Here is a 17,824-nt window from a genome sequence, read left to right on the forward strand (position 1 = left end):
TCTAGGTAGTTGATTCTGTTGGTCTTCCTGTGGAGTTCCTATCTCGTTTGGGGTCCCCAGTTATTCCTTCAGTCATCTGATCAGAAGTTTTTTCCTCAACATTCATGTACATGCATGTTAGGATGTTCGTGAAATATCCTCTTTGCAAATTTTAAATCTTTATGAACACATGGGTTTTTTTTAAATCTTAGTGTATGCATCTGCTCAGTGTTTCTTCAATGCTCTCTCTATATATGTATACATAGAGAAAATGTTTCTATGTAGATGTAGAATATGTACACATGTTTGTATATATATTATATGTTATGCATATATAATATATGCATTTGCATATATATATATATTATATAATATATAATACATATACACATACACCTACATATACCTAGCCATGCTCAATTGAGGACTTGTCTTGAATGAAATTACCAGTGAATGTTAGTCAAGAGAATCATTGTTTAAACCCTGAAGTAGTATTTTTTTCTAACAAGATATTATGTAGTAGCTGGATGGTATGTTTTATCAAAGACTGCCTTTGACACCACAGCACTTCTGTAACTTGCTTGTTAACAAGGAGCAGGAGCAACACAGTGTAAAGAACTGAGTAGTCTACCAGTTCATGTGTTTCTTTGACACTGCATGTGATTTTTACAGCGGAAACAAAAATTGGTGTTAAATTTAAAATACTAAGCTATGCTTTTAAAGAATCAGCAGCTTTGAGAGATTTGCTTGTTTTTGTTGTTGTTGTTTGCTTTGTTTTGTTTTTGGGGTTTTTTGGATTTTTTTGTATATTGAGGTGGTATAGGAAGTTTTGTGTACAGAAACATGGCGAGACAAGTTTCAGCAAAACCAAAATCTTTGGCATATTTTTGTTCTCATAAAATGGACAATAAGTATTATTTCAACCTTGTTGGCATACAATGTCATTCCTCTTGGAGGGAAAGACACAAAGAGGATTGAGTATATTTGTTTTCATCAATGAGCTAGTATTATAGTTAACAAAATTCCATAGACTACATCAGAGTCCTCCTTGTAGTACATTCTAGAGAATTTGGCCAGTGGATAAGGTCAAGTATCTACCATCATAATACCACATAGAAAAGTTTCATTGCCCTTGAAATGCCATGTTACACCTCCTCATCTTCCTTCCCTGTACTCCCAACATCAGTGAGTTACTTTGAGGTCACATCAACCTTCTATTGCCCTTTAATGATTTTTGGTGTTGCCCCTTGGTTTTGGTTTAGCTTTCTGCCAGTGAAGTATTATTATGACAAGGTGATAATACCAGAGGCTTTTTTGAAGCACATTCTTACCAAATTTCTGATTACTCAGCCGTATTTATTCTCTGGCTTAATTCAATTAATTTGAAATAAATGTGGAAATAAAATATGACAGTGATATATTAATTTTTATTGTTGTATCCTATTAAAACTTCTGTAAACCCTCTAAAAACAAATGAAGCACAGGCTGTAATACATTTCTGAACACTTTACTCACCCTGGTTCCTCATCTCTTGACAAGACACTTCAAAAAGCAAGCACCATGTGCTCAGTTAACTACTTCATGACCATATAACATGACTGCTTTAGACCAAATGGTGGAATATAACCTTCTGTGGCATGCTAATGCTTTAGAACAGTTGTTTGGAATTTGTTTGGAATTATATAAAAAATACTTGATATTGTCTATTTACTTTTTAAACTAATGTACATACTTTCTTATTCTTTCAAATATTCTTTGCCAAATTTACTAAATCCATTACACTTATCTACTTTCTTTTTCTTTGACAACTGAACTAACCCTGGCTCTGACATCTCTTCTTCCTGTATGCAGAGCATCAGAACATAGGCAAGGAACAGCACAAACACACAAGTCTAGGAATTTATGTTAATCAACAAAATTCAATACAGGAAAAAAAACATATGCACACTATGTAGATATATGTATATTAAATATTATCCTTTATATTTTAAATGTTAGAGTCTTAAGATGAATTATTTCTTACTATGTTGGGTTAGGAAAATTACATTATCTCATTGAATCCAAGGGCATTTTGCATACATGTGGTATGAGAGAGTGTGTGTGTGTATGTGTGTATGTGTACTGAACTCATAGTCTCACATATAATAACAACCACTGTACCACTCAGCTATACCTTCATAGTGAAATATTTTATTGCATTTTATTGATTGGTAAGCACTATAGGAAATGTATAACTGAATAAATGTCTATATAAACAAAAAAGTGTATTCTGGTGACATATGAATGATGCCAATATAAACAATTATTTTAAAAATATTTGGGACAAAACTAATGGAGGATTTTATCCAGAACTCTGCAACCTTTACATCACCAAAATATAGCAATCTTTCCAGTTGCTATTAAGACAACGACTTTTTAAGAAAAAGTGTCAAGGTTTATATTCTTTAATAATATAGTTTGACAGAGTGGAAGCTCAGATACCATCAACAGTATACATTTAAAATAAATATGTGTCTTTATAGTTATCAAAATTGTTAATGTAGCTAGGATTGCCTTATATACTTTCTTGGCACACATACATTTAGGGTTAGGATTTTGCACATATCAATACATTATTTTGTAACTAAAGAATACAAATTTTGTCAATTATAATTTTAAAACTACAAAGAAATTAAAATAGATTTATAAAGTAAATCTACTACAAAAATTATAGTTCTTTGAAGTAATCGTGTCAGTTTATTTCTGTCAAATGCCACATAAGAGTGGTGTGTTTTAGTTTATTGAGTGTATATTGGGGACTCAGGGATATATATATCTAAGAATATAAAATTCCAGTGACAAAATGTAGAGAAATTGAGTCACAAGTGTAGAATATATTAAAAGAATGCCATAATATTTAAAGCGTAAAAGCTAGAAGTTAGTACCCAACATTTAGAATTTGCTATACCCAGAATGCATAGATATTTCTAAATTTTCAGAGGTGTAATAAAATTGACTAACAAAATTGACTTTATCATTGAATATTTCATTTTCCCCATTGATAAAAGCATAGATGCTTAAACTCATGACTTCTGATTTCAAACAGCAAAATCAATGGCTAGCAAGTCAGTCTAGTGAAGTTTTCAAATAATGAAATAATTCTTTTGAAGATAACTTTTATCTTTTATAAAAATTCCAAGTTCTATTTGGAGAAGAACATAAGAAAGTTTATTTGCTTACATGGTTCCCAACATAAATCAACATTAAGAATTATTTTATGCCTTGCAGAAAACATATGCTTCAAGTAATGTGCTTTTTAAATGTAGCACATGCAATGTCTTAGTTATAAAAATTTCTCATATGCACATTAATCATTACTTTTGAATATCATTTTCAACACCATAAAAATGCCTTGATTTAAAACACAAAGGCAATAAGTACCTTGTGTTAATCCTTGAATCCAATCTGACAGTACTTTCTTTCATTATAATATAGTAATATTTGAAAATTTTGTTTCCCAAATATTTTTTTAGAATGCTATTCTGTAAAACCTAAAATTTTGCTTCTTACATCTGAGGAGGGAGCATCATTTAGAGATTATAAAAATATATTTATTTGAATATTGCTTTCTCTAATTCAATAATATCTAGCATAATTTTAGATTTCAATATTAAAATATGCTTTATGGTGAGTAATATTTTCTTATTTGTGTGAAAATTTTTACTTATTCTTAAAGTTTGAATTGTTTTAAGGCTATTAAAATTCAAAATATTTAGCTCCCTTTAAGCAGACCATTAGTAACTGCTGTAATATTTGCGTTGTTAAGGCTGGTGCAGGTATAATTGAAAGTGTTTCCAAAATATGTTTTTGTTCAACATGAGTATAACAAAAGAGGAATGAGGGTATGCAGGCAGATTATGTGAACTCTTTATCTCCTACTATAAATATAAAAATACATATCTGGATGTTTATATAACATTCCCGAAATAAATTTCTCCAATTGTTTAAACACATGAAGTTCATATATTTAAATTTATATTTTTAAAAATATTGTGACATAAAGAATAAAATTATTTTTTCTGACTATAAAAAGACAGAAAATTGTTTTATTTTCTTACTTATTTTGGATAGAGATCTACCTGCCTACTTAAACACATGCACAAAGCTTACCAAGTTCCCCTGAAGGGGAAGTCCTTCATTCTCCAGTAACAGGGAGACTAGAAACTGAGATAATTCACATTACTGTGAAATTTAAATAGCTTAGATCTTTGTTGTGTCAAATTTTTAGACTTCAAATAAAAAGATAACAGCAACCAAATATAGGCATATGACAAGAGAAAGCTGGACTGAGATTTTGTAAGTGCGCAATAATGTGTGTGTGTGGGGGGGTGTTACTGAAAGGAAATTATAGAAATCCATCTTTACTAAGTTAAATGATAGACTATGTTATTACACGTCATTCCATTACATTCGGAAATGTATGGTCTTGGTTTTGATTTGATTTGATTAAGAAGCTTTCTCATTTAGCACAGACTAGCCCAAACTTATTATATAGTCCAGGGAGATGACATTTGAACTCCTGATCAATCAGCCTGAGAATCTCAGATGTTGGAATTAATGTCATGTGTCACCATGCTGGGCTTCAAATGTGGAATTTGACTCTTTAATTGATTTCATGTTCCACCTGTGACCTATAACCAACCAAGAAAAGCACTGCATGTGGTAAAGGTAGGACAAATCACATATTGCAAAAATAAAGAAGAACTATTTTCTATTGTAAACATGACAGTATATGCCCACCTATAACCAACATGTAGAAGGATAAGTACCACATATAGAGGAATAATCAGGAATAATCAAGGCAGGATACTGAAGTTTGGGTAGAATATACATACAAAATTGATGGTATTGGTTTAGAAATTTAATTAATATTATCTAAATCTTTCATAAACAATATATATTCAGGATTAAACTATAATATGAAATAAGGACTGTATTAGTTACTTTTCTAATGTTGTGAAAAAAATACCATAACCAAGACAACTTATAAAAGAGTTTTATTTCATAGCATAAGGTACCAGAGGGAAAACAGTCCATTACCATCATGGCAGAGATCAGGGAAACAGAAGGGCAGGCATGGTCCTGGAGCTGTAGCTGAGAGCTTGATCCATATGCAGGAATAAAAAAAACAACACAAAATGGCATCAGTCTTTTGAAACTTTAATACTTGCCTCCCCCCAAGTGACACTTCCTCTAGTAGGCTACACCTCTTAACCCTCTCCAAACATCCACCAAATGGATATAAAGTATCCTTATATCTGTGACTTATGGATAACCTCACATTCAAGAGGTCGAGGAGAGATTTTCCCTTAGGATTAACTAAAAATTTAGGATGCTATGACATGTTCCTGGAAATACTAAGTGAACAAAGAATGTTAGAAACATGTTGTCCTGTTGTTGATTTTTGGTTTTTGTTTTTTTTTTTTTTCAAATGAAATACTGAAACATATAAACAAAGATACTAAGAAAAGAAATAGTACCTTGGGATCTGGACCAAAATGAACTTTAATGAACACACATTTCTCATAGTCTTAACTTGTTGTTACATAAGTAAATATGTTACATATTTAGGACTAAAAACAAAAGGCATGTAACTCACACAGAATAAAGCCAGCAGCTATTTATATAAAAATTGTTGGAGGCCAAATGTTTACTGGAATTTGTTAGTATGAAATCAAAAATACAGACTGAAAGCCTTACCTATCTTTTGTTGGTTTTGGATATCAGTGATTTTTTTTTTTTGCCTACAAAAAAGATGTTTATCCTGCTTAAAATCATGAATTTATTCCTGAAAATATATATAGTGAGCATGTTTAATTTTATTTTAAATGAAAAAAATACAGCAAATTGTAGTTAGCCCCAAAGCGTAGCTTATTTTAGATGAATCATCATAAATTACACTGTCTGTACACAAAACTATTTTGATAGCATCTAAGATACTTAAACAGTTTCATGATTGTACAACAAGTATTACTGCCATTAACACATAGTCACTTTTAGGTGATCTCCTGGAATGTTTGCATGCTTTGTGCGGGGCTTTAGTTGGCATGACATAGCAAGTAATATGGTGAAAGAAGAAGGTCAAACTTAAACTAAATCCAAGAAATGCTCTGTAATAGACTCTTTCAACAACCAAAAGGGGCTGTGAACCTTGGAAGAGTTGAAGGAGGGAAGAGGGAACAAAGTTAAACTAATCAGTGCCATTTGCTGAAGCATATGGGACATTTTAGACTCAGTGCCATATAGAACAGAATGAATAGACTGTGTTTCAGAGCTGGTGTAGACAACTAGAAAGGAAAACACTGTTAAATTATCAGAGGTGATATCCAAACTGAAGATAGACATGGTTCTAAGATGCATATTTGCAAGATAGGTATAGATGTATGTGCCTGTGATCCCAACATTGGGGAGGGTGGGGCGGTAGGATCACAAATTCAAAGCCAGATTACATTACAGAGCGAGGGGCTGCTCTAAAAACACAATTCTGAATTGCTTGGTCCTTAAAAGAAAACCCCAAAGAAGATCTTTTTCATAGTAGTTTCCAGGCTGTTTGGGGAAGAGAGTGTCTTATCAAGCTTGAGGCTGTATCTATGGAAATTTTCTTAGCAGCATCCAAAGCACATGGCCTATTTGTTTGTGTTCTTTGCACTTTTTACAGTGTCCACAGATGATTTCTGTGTTGTAACAATTTGGAATTGATTCAGCATTCTTCCGCCATAGAACATTGTTTACAATACTGCTTTAAAATGAATGTGTGATATCTAAGTAAATATTTCTCCGTGATGTCTCCACCAATGTCTCTTAACAAGTCAAGTAGTAAAGGTTAATGTGTGCTCTGTAAAGCTAAAATATTAAAGGCAAGAAGCCTCCTGGAAAGACTAGGAAAACAGTCATCAGAATATATCTGCATATGATTCCTAAGAAGATCTAGAAGTGTTAAATGACACAGAACATGATTAATCTCAAACAACAGCTTCTAAACGTCATTTTAAAAGTAACAACAAAAGAAGAACAATAGTAATAGTAGTAGTAGAAGTAGCAGTAGTGATAATAATAATAATAATAATAATAATAATAATAATAATGATGATAATGGCTATGTGAAAAAATAGATAACTCTAGGTGTTGGGCAGTAAATAAGATGAGCTAGTGATGTCTGTCATAAAAGTGTCCAAAGTTGTAGTTATTAACATAACTGAGATTCTGTTAGCTAAGGTAAAGATAACTGGAACATTTCAGGAGTAGTTTAACTTCCTGAATGGAGACTATTTGTTGACAATGCTTTCTAAGGCAAATAAGGAATATAGAAAGAATGTAAAGAGGAAGGAAGAAAAGGAGGGTAAATAAAAAAGAAGAGAAAAAAATGAGAAGGCCATGAGAACAAAGCACACTGGAGGGGCTCTTGGATATCTGTTCGGTGGAATGAATGGAAGTTATCCACTGATCAAATCATTCGATCTATGGAATCTGTTCTTCAGATATAAGACCGTAGATGTGTATATATGAAGATGTTACCATAATTGCAGTAGTATATAAGAGGCAAGAGCTGAAAGCCACCTAAATAGTTATCAAAAAGAAATAGTCCAATCACATCTTCTTAAGAAAGTCATGAAGACAAGCTTTTTTAAATGACCTCTAGAGTTGCCTGAAGTTTGTATTTTGTTTGTTAACGGAAATTACAGAATAATATAGAAGGCATCATCACAGTTTTTAGTAGGTCAAAACCATCTGTCAGTATACAAAGAAGCCTATTTCCCTTTAAAACAGTAAGTCTGGAGTCATCAAAGACCTTATAACTTACAGAGGTGAACTTCAAGATTAAAACCTGGCAGCAGGTGAGGTGGAGGTCATTTGAGAGGAGACACTGATGGATTATCTCCTGTAGTCTTAAGTATTTTAAACTTTTCCCATAAAGGTGATCTGAATTGTAACATGTACATGAAAAAGAAATGATCATTCTCTATGCCAGTTACACTGTTGTTTAGCTTCTATTTCATGTCTCTCCAAAAGGTGTCAGGCAGCTAACAAGACTTGTCCAGCAAACTACATGTGGAATAACTACATGTGCCGATGCCTGGCTCAACAGGATTTTATCTTTTATTCAAATGTTGAGGATGGTAAGTACACAAAATATACTTTAGTCTATAACTGATCTATATTTTAATTAACATATTTTCATGTTAAGTTCTCACAATTTTCTATTCATCTATCTCTCCTTGCAATGAGTACCAAGTAGGATATGTGTTGTTTCCTTTTGCTGTTATTTTTGACTTCTGTATAAAGAGACATGGCATGTTTATTCACAGTTCTTTATTGAAAAACTAAAAGAGAAGATCTTTTGAATCCATGTATTAGTTACCATATCCTGAAGCAAGTAAGGTCTAATAAATGTGTCCTGTGTTTGTCTAGATTCAGCCAATGGATTCCATGATGTCTGTGGACCCAACAAGGAGCTGGATGAAGACACCTGTCAGTGTGTCTGCAAGGGGGGCCTTCGGCCATCCAGCTGTGGACCTCACAAAGAACTAGATAGAGACTCATGCCAGTGTGTCTGTAAAAACAAACTTTTCCCTAGTTCATGTGGAGCCAACAGGGAATTTGATGAGAACACATGCCAGTGTGTATGTAAAAGAACGTGTCCAAGAAATCAACCCCTGAATCCCGGAAAATGTGCCTGTGAATGTACAGAAAACACACAGAAGTGCTTTTTAAAAGGAAAGAAATTCCACCATCAAACATGCAGGTAAGAAGTCTACATAAACATTGCTAATTCCCTTCTTGAAAATGCAATGTTATCAACCGGAAACTGTTTTCTTAACCCAGGTCAGAAACTGCTTAGTAGAATAAAGGCAGTAAATCATCTCACAAAAATATGATTATTCAGGTCAATGATAATTGTTCTTGAACACTAGATTTTTGTAAGATGTTTGGCTTCTTTGAGATAGCCTTACTCTGTAATCAGACTGACCTAGGACCTAGCCTCCACCTCCCTTAGTTTTATGAATACAGTAATTTAAGGAATACATAAGCACATTTGGTCTTTGAGACTTGATTTAACCACAGGAATATTAAGAAACAGAACAACAAAACAAAACTAAGAATAAGTTCAAAACTATATCCTTGTCCTGAAGGGTAGTGTAAATTCATTTAATGAATTCTCCTCCTCTCTAAGAGGATTTATGAATTATTTTAGAAATGCATCCAGCCATCTATGTATCAAACCTCCAAAAGTTATACTTCTGGGTATAATTTATGTTAAAGTTTAAAAATAATGAGCAGCACTACTTCCTGCAGAATTTGATCCAAAAAAAAAAAAAAAGAGACATTAACACTAAATGCCTATTGAGAACTAAATATATGTTCCAGCTTGCTTTCTGTTTCTGTTATAAAACATCATCCCCCAAAAGAAATGTTAGGAAAAAGACTTGCAGTTTACAGTCTATCATCAAGGGAAGCCAGTACAGGAACTGGAGGTAGGAACCAAAGGAAACCTGGAGGAGTAACACATAGTGGCTTAACCCCAGACTGTTTTTGCAAGGCCAAAAGTCCACCTATCCAGTGATTATACCATCCACAGTGGACAGGTCCTTCATCAATTAGCAATTTGAAAAAATAAAAAGTATCTCACAGACATGGGCATAGGGTAATAACGATCTACCCAGTTCCTTAGGTGAGGTCCTCTCTTCTAAAATGACTTTAGGTTTGTCTTGAATGGATGAAATCATCTATGACAATAAAATAAAATGCTGGCAGATGTTATTCAAATGGTTAAGAAGACAGGATAGTCCTCCTTCAGTTGACCTGAGTTTGGTACCTAGCACCTACTTCAGGTAGCTTACAACTGCCTTTAATTCCACCTCCATGGGCTCCAGCACCCTCTTCTGACATCTATAGCCACCTGTACCCACTCACAAAACCAGACTTACAAGTATAATTAAAAATGAAAAGTAAAAATCATTAAAAGTTACTCAAGATTCATTTTTGGACTGTTACTTTATCTTACCTTTGTGGTTGTTTTGCCTACGTGTATGTCTGTCTGTGCACCATGTGTGTGCCTAGTGCCCACGGAGACCAGAGGAAGACACTGGATCCTTAGAACTGTAGTTAGATAGTTATAAGTAAACATGAAGGTTCTGGATGATGATCTGTGTCCTCTGAAAGGGCAGCAAGTATTTGACCCTTCTGCTCCATCACTTTTTTTTTCTAGCAGTTTTGTTCCTTTTATATCAAGAAAAATAAATGAAGGAAGTTCTTACCATACTGACTGAATTTATAGCTCATCTCAGAAAATGACTACTGTTTAATGAAGATCTCTGATTTTTATATTTTTGTTACATTCTTTCAGTGTTGGTTCATCCACCTTCCCTCTGCTTAGCTTACTTCAGTATCTTCAGCTGCCTTTCTTCTCCCTCAGCTTATGAAGATTACCGATTTCTTCTGATTCACTATCCTCTTACTTTCATGCTGAGAACACTTTAGATACCATGCTGTTTTTCAGAATTGTTCCACTTCATGTGGATTTGGCTTTTTGTAGTTTTCCATCTCTAGTCTAAGATGGGACTACAGCCTCGCAGAGACCTCTGTGTTAAGCTGTGCTTAAGCCTCTTAGTTGCTGGATCCAATAAAGATCTTCATATTTATCTACAAGTCCTTAATGCTATCATTTTTCTAGTTTCATTCTGTTCTCTTTACACATGAAATTGTGGTGTCCTGATTCTCATTAAATATTCTGTTTCATTGCATCTTTTCTTTTGTCCAAATATGTGTGACAATACCCTTTCAACATCTAAAAAAAAAGTCATATTCTTTTTATTTTTAATGTAATAGCCTCATGACTATTTATTATTAATTAATCTAGTACTTCAGTAAGTAGAGCCTGTCTTTTGATTCTCAAGAATGTGTTCTCTCACTTTAACTTACAATTATGAAGATGTGTCATTTTTAGGTATGGTATAATGAGACTTCACTAAATCCAGGCATTTTGTTGACCATGTTATTTTTCTTCCTGCATTGTTGCTGCATTCCTTACAGGAATCCTAATACTCATTTAAAATATTTTTGAATAAATACACACTTTCCAATTTTACTTACATATTCATAATCTACTTACCAAGTGATATTTCCAAAATAGGATATTACATCCAGCAAACCTTATTATGCCATGTTCTACATTGAAACTTTCTTCAATGAATCTTGTACATAGTGCAGAGTTTTAATTTTTTGTGACCGTATATAGAATAGCCAGACATCATTATTTTTTAACAGAGAATTACCACATTAACTAAGTAGACTATATTTACTTTTTTATATCTTTGTTTAATAAGATACAATCTTTCATAAAGTACTTTCTTGTGGCTCTGGTATTAAAAGTTAAAGCTGGCATTGTCTTAGGCAAGTGGGCATGGAGCCATACCCATGAACTATATCTCTGGACTAAGTTTTTATACTGATAGCAATCCTTTGTGTGCCCATTTTTCTAAATGTATTCTTCAAAAGTTTATGGTATCAATTGGATGGAGCAAAAGAGAAAACTATAAAATAGACAGTTACACATTTTATTCTTAATGTTTATTACAATGAAGAAAGGCAGAGTATATTTTTTTCACACTACTTAATTATCAGGTATCTTTGTCCACTGAGAACTATACATCAGTCTTTATTTCTAAAAGGAAAATGTATTCATTATGTAACCATGAATTTTATGAAAATTTCTTAACAAGACATTTATACCATCTTCCTCTAAGGCTCGGAGAAGATTTCAGAAAAGAAGACTGAAGGAATGTTAGAGCTAGCTCAAGATAGAAAAGATCTGTAAGCTGTTTTCCTCTGGGCAAGACACAGCCATCGAACCCATAAATTCAGTATAGTTATAGATGCTTTCACTGGGTCTACAAAAGAACAGGCCAATATGGGGCATCGGTGGAAGAAGAACTAAGAGGGCAGAGCCCCTCACTGCTGAATTATTTGTCCCTGATAGATTCAGGGAGAGGTGATTCATTACCATCTGTTGTGTAGCTACTCAGGACCCCCCTCCCCAGGCCCCACTGGATTCTTCCAATCCAGGGATCACTCAGCCGGACATGATTAAACTGGATGGTTCATAAAGCAAAATAAAAATCAAGAAAGTGTGAAAGTGGTGGCAAGGGAGGAGAAGGAATTACAAGGGAGTGGTAGGGAAATAAGAAAGAGTAGAAGGTAAAGAGTAATCCAGAGGCAGTAGATATGTCAAAAAATAATAAACGTTAAATATTTTAAATAATTTTTAAAAATTCTTAACTACACTTTCCTTTCTTTTTTTCTTTTTTATTGGTTGTTTTATTTATTTACATTTTAAATGTTATCTCTCTTCCCAGTTTCCTCTCCACAAACACCCTATTCCCTCTCTCCTCCCCCTTCCTCTGAGAGTGCTCCCCCACTCACCCACTCCCACCTCAGTGTCCCAGCATACCATTTCCTTTCAACATCACGTGAGATGAGCTTTTAACTATTTAAGGGTCTCTTTAGTGCACTTTTCATTTTTTCTTTCCAGCTTATAACACAGCTAGACATACTCATCTTCCTAGACGCTCTTCAAAGCTAGAGTCAATTCACTATAGCAAACAAAACTTCCAACACTTTAAGATCAGTAATCTGTCCTTTCACTATGACTACCAACTGGAAGTCTCAGATGAATGGAGAAGGGCCCCTATCTGTTCATGTTTTCCCTCATGATCTGGAATACAGGTGGAGAGAGAAGAATTACCCACCATCATCCAGCCAGCCTCTGAATAAAAACACAAGAGGGTGGATGGGGCGGCATGCCAAAGGCTATGGTCCTGCCAAGATGGCTGGGTTTAATTGCCTGGAAGTCTGGGTCCCATGCACATCCCAGACTTTTGTGAACGTTGCCATGCTTATGTGATCACAGGAAATCAGCAGACCTTAAATATTCACTTTCAAATGTTCTGTTCTATGTTACTTTCATCCACAAAGCAGAAAGGACTTCAAAAGAACTAATGCTTACAATAGTCAATCTTCCCACTGCTATGTCAGCAAGTAAGCCATATTTTTAAACACTTTTCCATTCCTCTACAATTCTGTAAACCTAAGCACACACTTAAATATTTATAAACCTATAAACACATTTATAATAAATTTAGTAATTTTTCTTGGTTAAACTGAAGAAAACATAAAAGCTGTCTGTAGCATCTTGACTCACTACCTTGGTCTTTACCATGTTCTGTTTTTTTTTTTTTTCTTTTCTTTTCTTTTCTAGTTGTTACAGAAGACCATGTGCAAATCGGCTGAAGCATTGTGATCCAGGACTGTCATTTAGTGAAGAAGTGTGTCGCTGTGTCCCATCATATTGGAAAAGACCACATCTGAACTAAAATCATACCAGTTTTCAGTCCATCATTTTACTGTGTTGAAGAACTATTGCCATGTTAGAACTGTCTATGCACAGAAAGACTCTGTGGGACCATAGTAACAGAGGCCCAAGTCTGTGTTTCCTGAACCATGTGGATTACTGTGGGAAGGACTGGCACTCATGTGCAAAAAACCTCTTCAAAGACTGGTTTTCTGCCAGGGACCAGACAGCTGAGATTTAAATAAAAGAAAAAAAGAATGCCTATATAATTTATTTCCACTAAAAATATTGTTCCTGCATTCATTTTTATAGCAATAACAATTGGTAAAGCTCACTGTGATCAGTATTTTTATAACATGCAAAACTATGTTTAAAATAAAATGAAGATTGTATTATAACCTGTGAAGTTCAGTCTCTTGCCATCTTACATTGTAGTCAGGTTTTAGAAAATGAAATGGCATCTTCCAAAATTTTCTCATCACAGATTTATGAGTTGCCTTCCAGTTTTTAGTGAAGAATGGTCCACAGTCTCTAAGCAGGTGCCATGTCTACTATGTGTTCATTTACTGTCTGGATAGAGCACTGAATGCCTACATTTTTAAATTTGAGGGAAGGGGGAAGAGAAAATTTAATTTGACCACAGCAAGATGTTTACTTTCTAATGTGATTAAAGAGGAAAATCACAGAAATTGTGGTCAACCTTTTTGCATCCTATAAGACAGCATGATCCTGAAAAACCAAAAAAAAAAAAAAAAAAAAAAAAAAAAGATAGCATAATCCATGTTCACCCACTGTTCTCCATCTTTGAAATGCACCCAAAATCCAAATCATTTTTCAACTCAATTATTCTAAAAGTGAAACACTGTATATCATTTATTCTCCATTTGAAAAATTATTTTTAGATTTTAGACATTTGGAATATATCAATTATTTTAACAAATAAAATGAAATCTTAGCTTCATTTGGTAAGCCTCCAGAGGCTTTCTAAAGAAGTTTGGAACCTGTTACAGTGACTGCTATGTATTAGCTTGAATGTCAATCTAAATCTTTGGCTTCTTAAAGGATATTGGCAAACCCAAACAATCAAAAAAAAAAAAATCACTAAACTAAAAATTAAAGCCAGAACTGTTTCAGAGACTAAGCATTTATTTGTCCCTAGAGATGTAATAATTTTGATTGAAGAGACAGAGTAACATAGACAAAGATAATACATTGCCATAGAAGCTTACAAACAATTTTATGTGGACTGTAAAAATACCACTTCAACACACTATAACAGATGGGTTTGTGTGTGTGTGTGTGTGTGTGTGAGAGAGAGAGAGAGAGAGAGAGAGAGAGAGAGAGAGAGAGAGAGAGAGAGAGAGATACAGATGGACTAGGGCTGAAGCAGAGCAGTTGCTTAGAATATTCATACATGTGATTTACAGAAAGCTAACAATCAGAATGAGAATGTTCTTAAATTCTGCACGAATCCCAAGATACCATGGTTGATGCAAAAGATAAAGTTGAGAAAACACTAGAAGCTCACAGCAACAACTAATAGATCCAAAACTTGGAAAGTTTCATGTCTAGAAATCTAATACTGTATACTCAGTCTGAGAGGCTGAAGGCAAAAATGTTTTTGCTAAGCAGTTGAGTAAGATTTAGCTTCCAGATTGTTTTCGAAGCAGGTTTGAATATTTACAAACTGCCTGAGTGAAACTGACTCCATTATTAGAACGTCTAAAAATAGTCCCTTTCTTCCATATGTGCACCACTTAGAACAGAGTGGAATGGTGTAAATATACGACTAAATTTAGCATCATATGCCTTTAAGGATGGAGAAAAGGCCATGAACTTACTTGGTCATGAGCCATTCTCTGTACACATTTTGCTTCTAAAGGAATGTCTTTCAGTGGTAGAGAGGAGAATAGCGACTCCAGACGAGAGAGTGCATATAGCAGAACACTATTACCATGGTGCCAGAATTTTGAAAAACTGATATGCTCTAGGTTTCATCGACCCAGAAGTGCTAGAAGTACAGATAAGGGTGGAGAAAAACATGCTTGACACTTTTCTGTGTTACTCTGCTGTCTGCAAAGCATGACCTTTCGTTAGAAGACATTCCAAAAGATTCTTTTTGAGTTTATGTTCTGAATTAATACATTATTTTATCCTTTAAAATGAACAGAAGACACCCAAATAACTATTTAAGAAAACCAGTGACACTTTGTTGAACACCACTTATAATTAGTAGCTGATCTGTGTGCTTTAATTACTGTTCTCTTGGTTATTTTTTAACTGGGGAGTGACTGTTGCTAATTTACAGGAACTTTTTTATTCCAAGATGAAAACTCTTTCTTAAAGAGTCACAGTGTGGTAGAAGAATCCAATCTAATTGGGCACTGAATTGTAAATCATGAAGCAAGTGAAATCTTGACATGTCTATTTGCCTATGCAAATCACCAAGCTCCCAGGGTCTCAGTATATTAAGCTTTGAAAGGAACGAGTTACATTAAAGTTGTATTTAAAGTCCTGACTCTAATGTTAGAGTTTGTCTCAACTACAGTAAGAATGCTTCCTGGAAGCATCTTTTAAATGCTTCACATATGAAAATATAAACCAAAACCCTTTCTCCCTTATGTTGTCCTTATAGTTTGTTCTTAAATCCTTAGGTAGTGTAGATAGCTCAGAAGAGTTGGTCATCCTGACTTCTTGGTTTTCTTCTTCTTCTTCTTCTTCTTCTTCTTCTTCTTCTTCTTCTTCTTCTTCTTCTTCTTCTTCTTCTTCTTCTTCTTCTTCTTCTTCTTCTTCTTCTTCTTCTTTATTTGATATTTTATTTACATTTCAGATGTTATCCCCATAACCCATTTCCCCCAAACCCAGAAACCCCCTCCTCCTGCTTCTATAAGGATATGCCCCCACCCATCCATTCTCACCTCCCCACCCTCGAATTCCCCCACACTAGGGCATCCAGCCTTCACTGAACCAAGGACCTCCTCTTCTACCTATGCCCAACAATGCCATCCTCCTCTACATATACAGCTGGAGCCATGTGTCCCTCCCTATGTGCTCCCAGGCTGGTGGTTAAGAGGTGCAGTTTAAATTCTATTCCCCAGTTGAGGGACATCTGGGTTGTCTCCAGCTTCTGGCTAGTACAAATAAGTCAGCTGTGAACATAGTGGAGCATGTGTTTTTGTAGTTTGCTAGAGCCATGGGGCCCTCCCTATGTGCTCCCACGCTGGTGGTTTAGACCCTAGGAGCTCTAGTTGGTTGGTATTTTTGCTCGCCCCATGGGGCCTCAAACCCTTTCAGCTCCTTCAGTCTTTTCTCTTACTCCTCCATTGGTAACCACATGATCAGTTCAATGGTTAGCTGTGAGCATCTGCCTCTCTATATGGCAGGCTCTGGCAGACCTCTAAGAAGACACCAGACTTCTTAATGACAAAGGTTGCCACTTATAGAAGCAGATTTTTCTTTTCTGAAACATCTTCAAAAACCAAAACCATGCAACTTTTGTAAAATGATGTTAAGATTTTGTATCTTCTTTGTTCAAACATCACTCAAATGTATGTAACTTGTACTTAATCCAGGAGGGGTCTATGAAGCAGAACGTGACTTTGAACTGTTGCTGCTGTCTGTCATTCTGACCATAGCATTTGGTTAAGCATTCAGCAGAATTTAGCACATACAAAATTTTAAGTATAGGGACCAAAACCTCAAGACAGTGCATTGGGTTGACTCATCACTTGATAACATTCCAGGCCCAAGACATGGCTGTATACAACAGACAAAGATAAATGTTAAATTTGATGATCTAACTAGACACCTCAGAGCTCCCAGGGACTAAACTACCAACGAAAGAGTATACATGGGTGGGTCCATGGCTCCCACTACATATGTAGCAGAGGACTGACTTATCTCCCATCAGTAGGAGGGGAGGCATTTGGTCCTGTGGAGGCTTGTTGCCTCAGAGAAGGAGGATGCTAGAAGGGTGAGGCAGGAGTGGGTGATAGGTGGGGGAGCATCCTCATAGAGGCAAAGAGAAGGGGGAGTGTGGGGGGTGTTTGAATAGGGGAGACTAGAAAGAGGGACATGTGAAATGTAAATAAATAAAATAGTTAATAAAAAGGAAAGTAATTAAGACAACTTAAAAAGCTTTTTCAAAAATCTAAGTTTTGATTCATTTCTGAAGAAAGAATACATTTAATGTGGTTACATACAGAATGCCATACCTAATTTTAGTGATAAGACAGGAATAGCTGTTCAAGCCTATGATTTCAACATTTAGGAGGGTGAGACAGGAGGATTGTTGTTAGTTTGTACTCAATGGGCCAGTTCCAGGAGACTCTGAGATACATTATGAGAATTTCTCTAAAAAACATAAAATAAATTGAAATCTACTACTTTTATCTTAGTTACTTATTTTTTTCAAGACAGAATCTCATGAAGTTGAGGCTGACCTTGAACTTCTGATCA

The 17,824-nt window shown here is 34.8% G+C and overlaps 1 protein-coding gene across 1 annotated transcript in view; it reads left to right on the forward strand.

Moving 5' to 3' along the window:
* Positions 1-13,764, forward strand: part of Vegfc (vascular endothelial growth factor C) — a 96,148-nt gene extending 82,384 nt beyond the window's left edge. The window contains exons 5-7 of the mRNA XM_034519819.2: positions 8,029-8,135; positions 8,428-8,761; positions 13,274-13,764. Of these exons, the coding sequence (XP_034375710.1) occupies positions 8,029-8,135; positions 8,428-8,761; positions 13,274-13,388 (556 nt within the window). The 3' untranslated portion in view covers positions 13,389-13,764. The remainder of the gene's footprint in view (positions 1-8,028; positions 8,136-8,427; positions 8,762-13,273) is intronic.
* Positions 13,765-17,824: the final 4,060 nt, after the last annotated feature.

This window comes from Arvicanthis niloticus, chromosome 16, assembly GCF_011762505.2.
Source record: "Arvicanthis niloticus isolate mArvNil1 chromosome 16, mArvNil1.pat.X, whole genome shotgun sequence".
Classification (NCBI taxonomy): Eukaryota; Metazoa; Chordata; class Mammalia; order Rodentia; family Muridae; genus Arvicanthis; species Arvicanthis niloticus.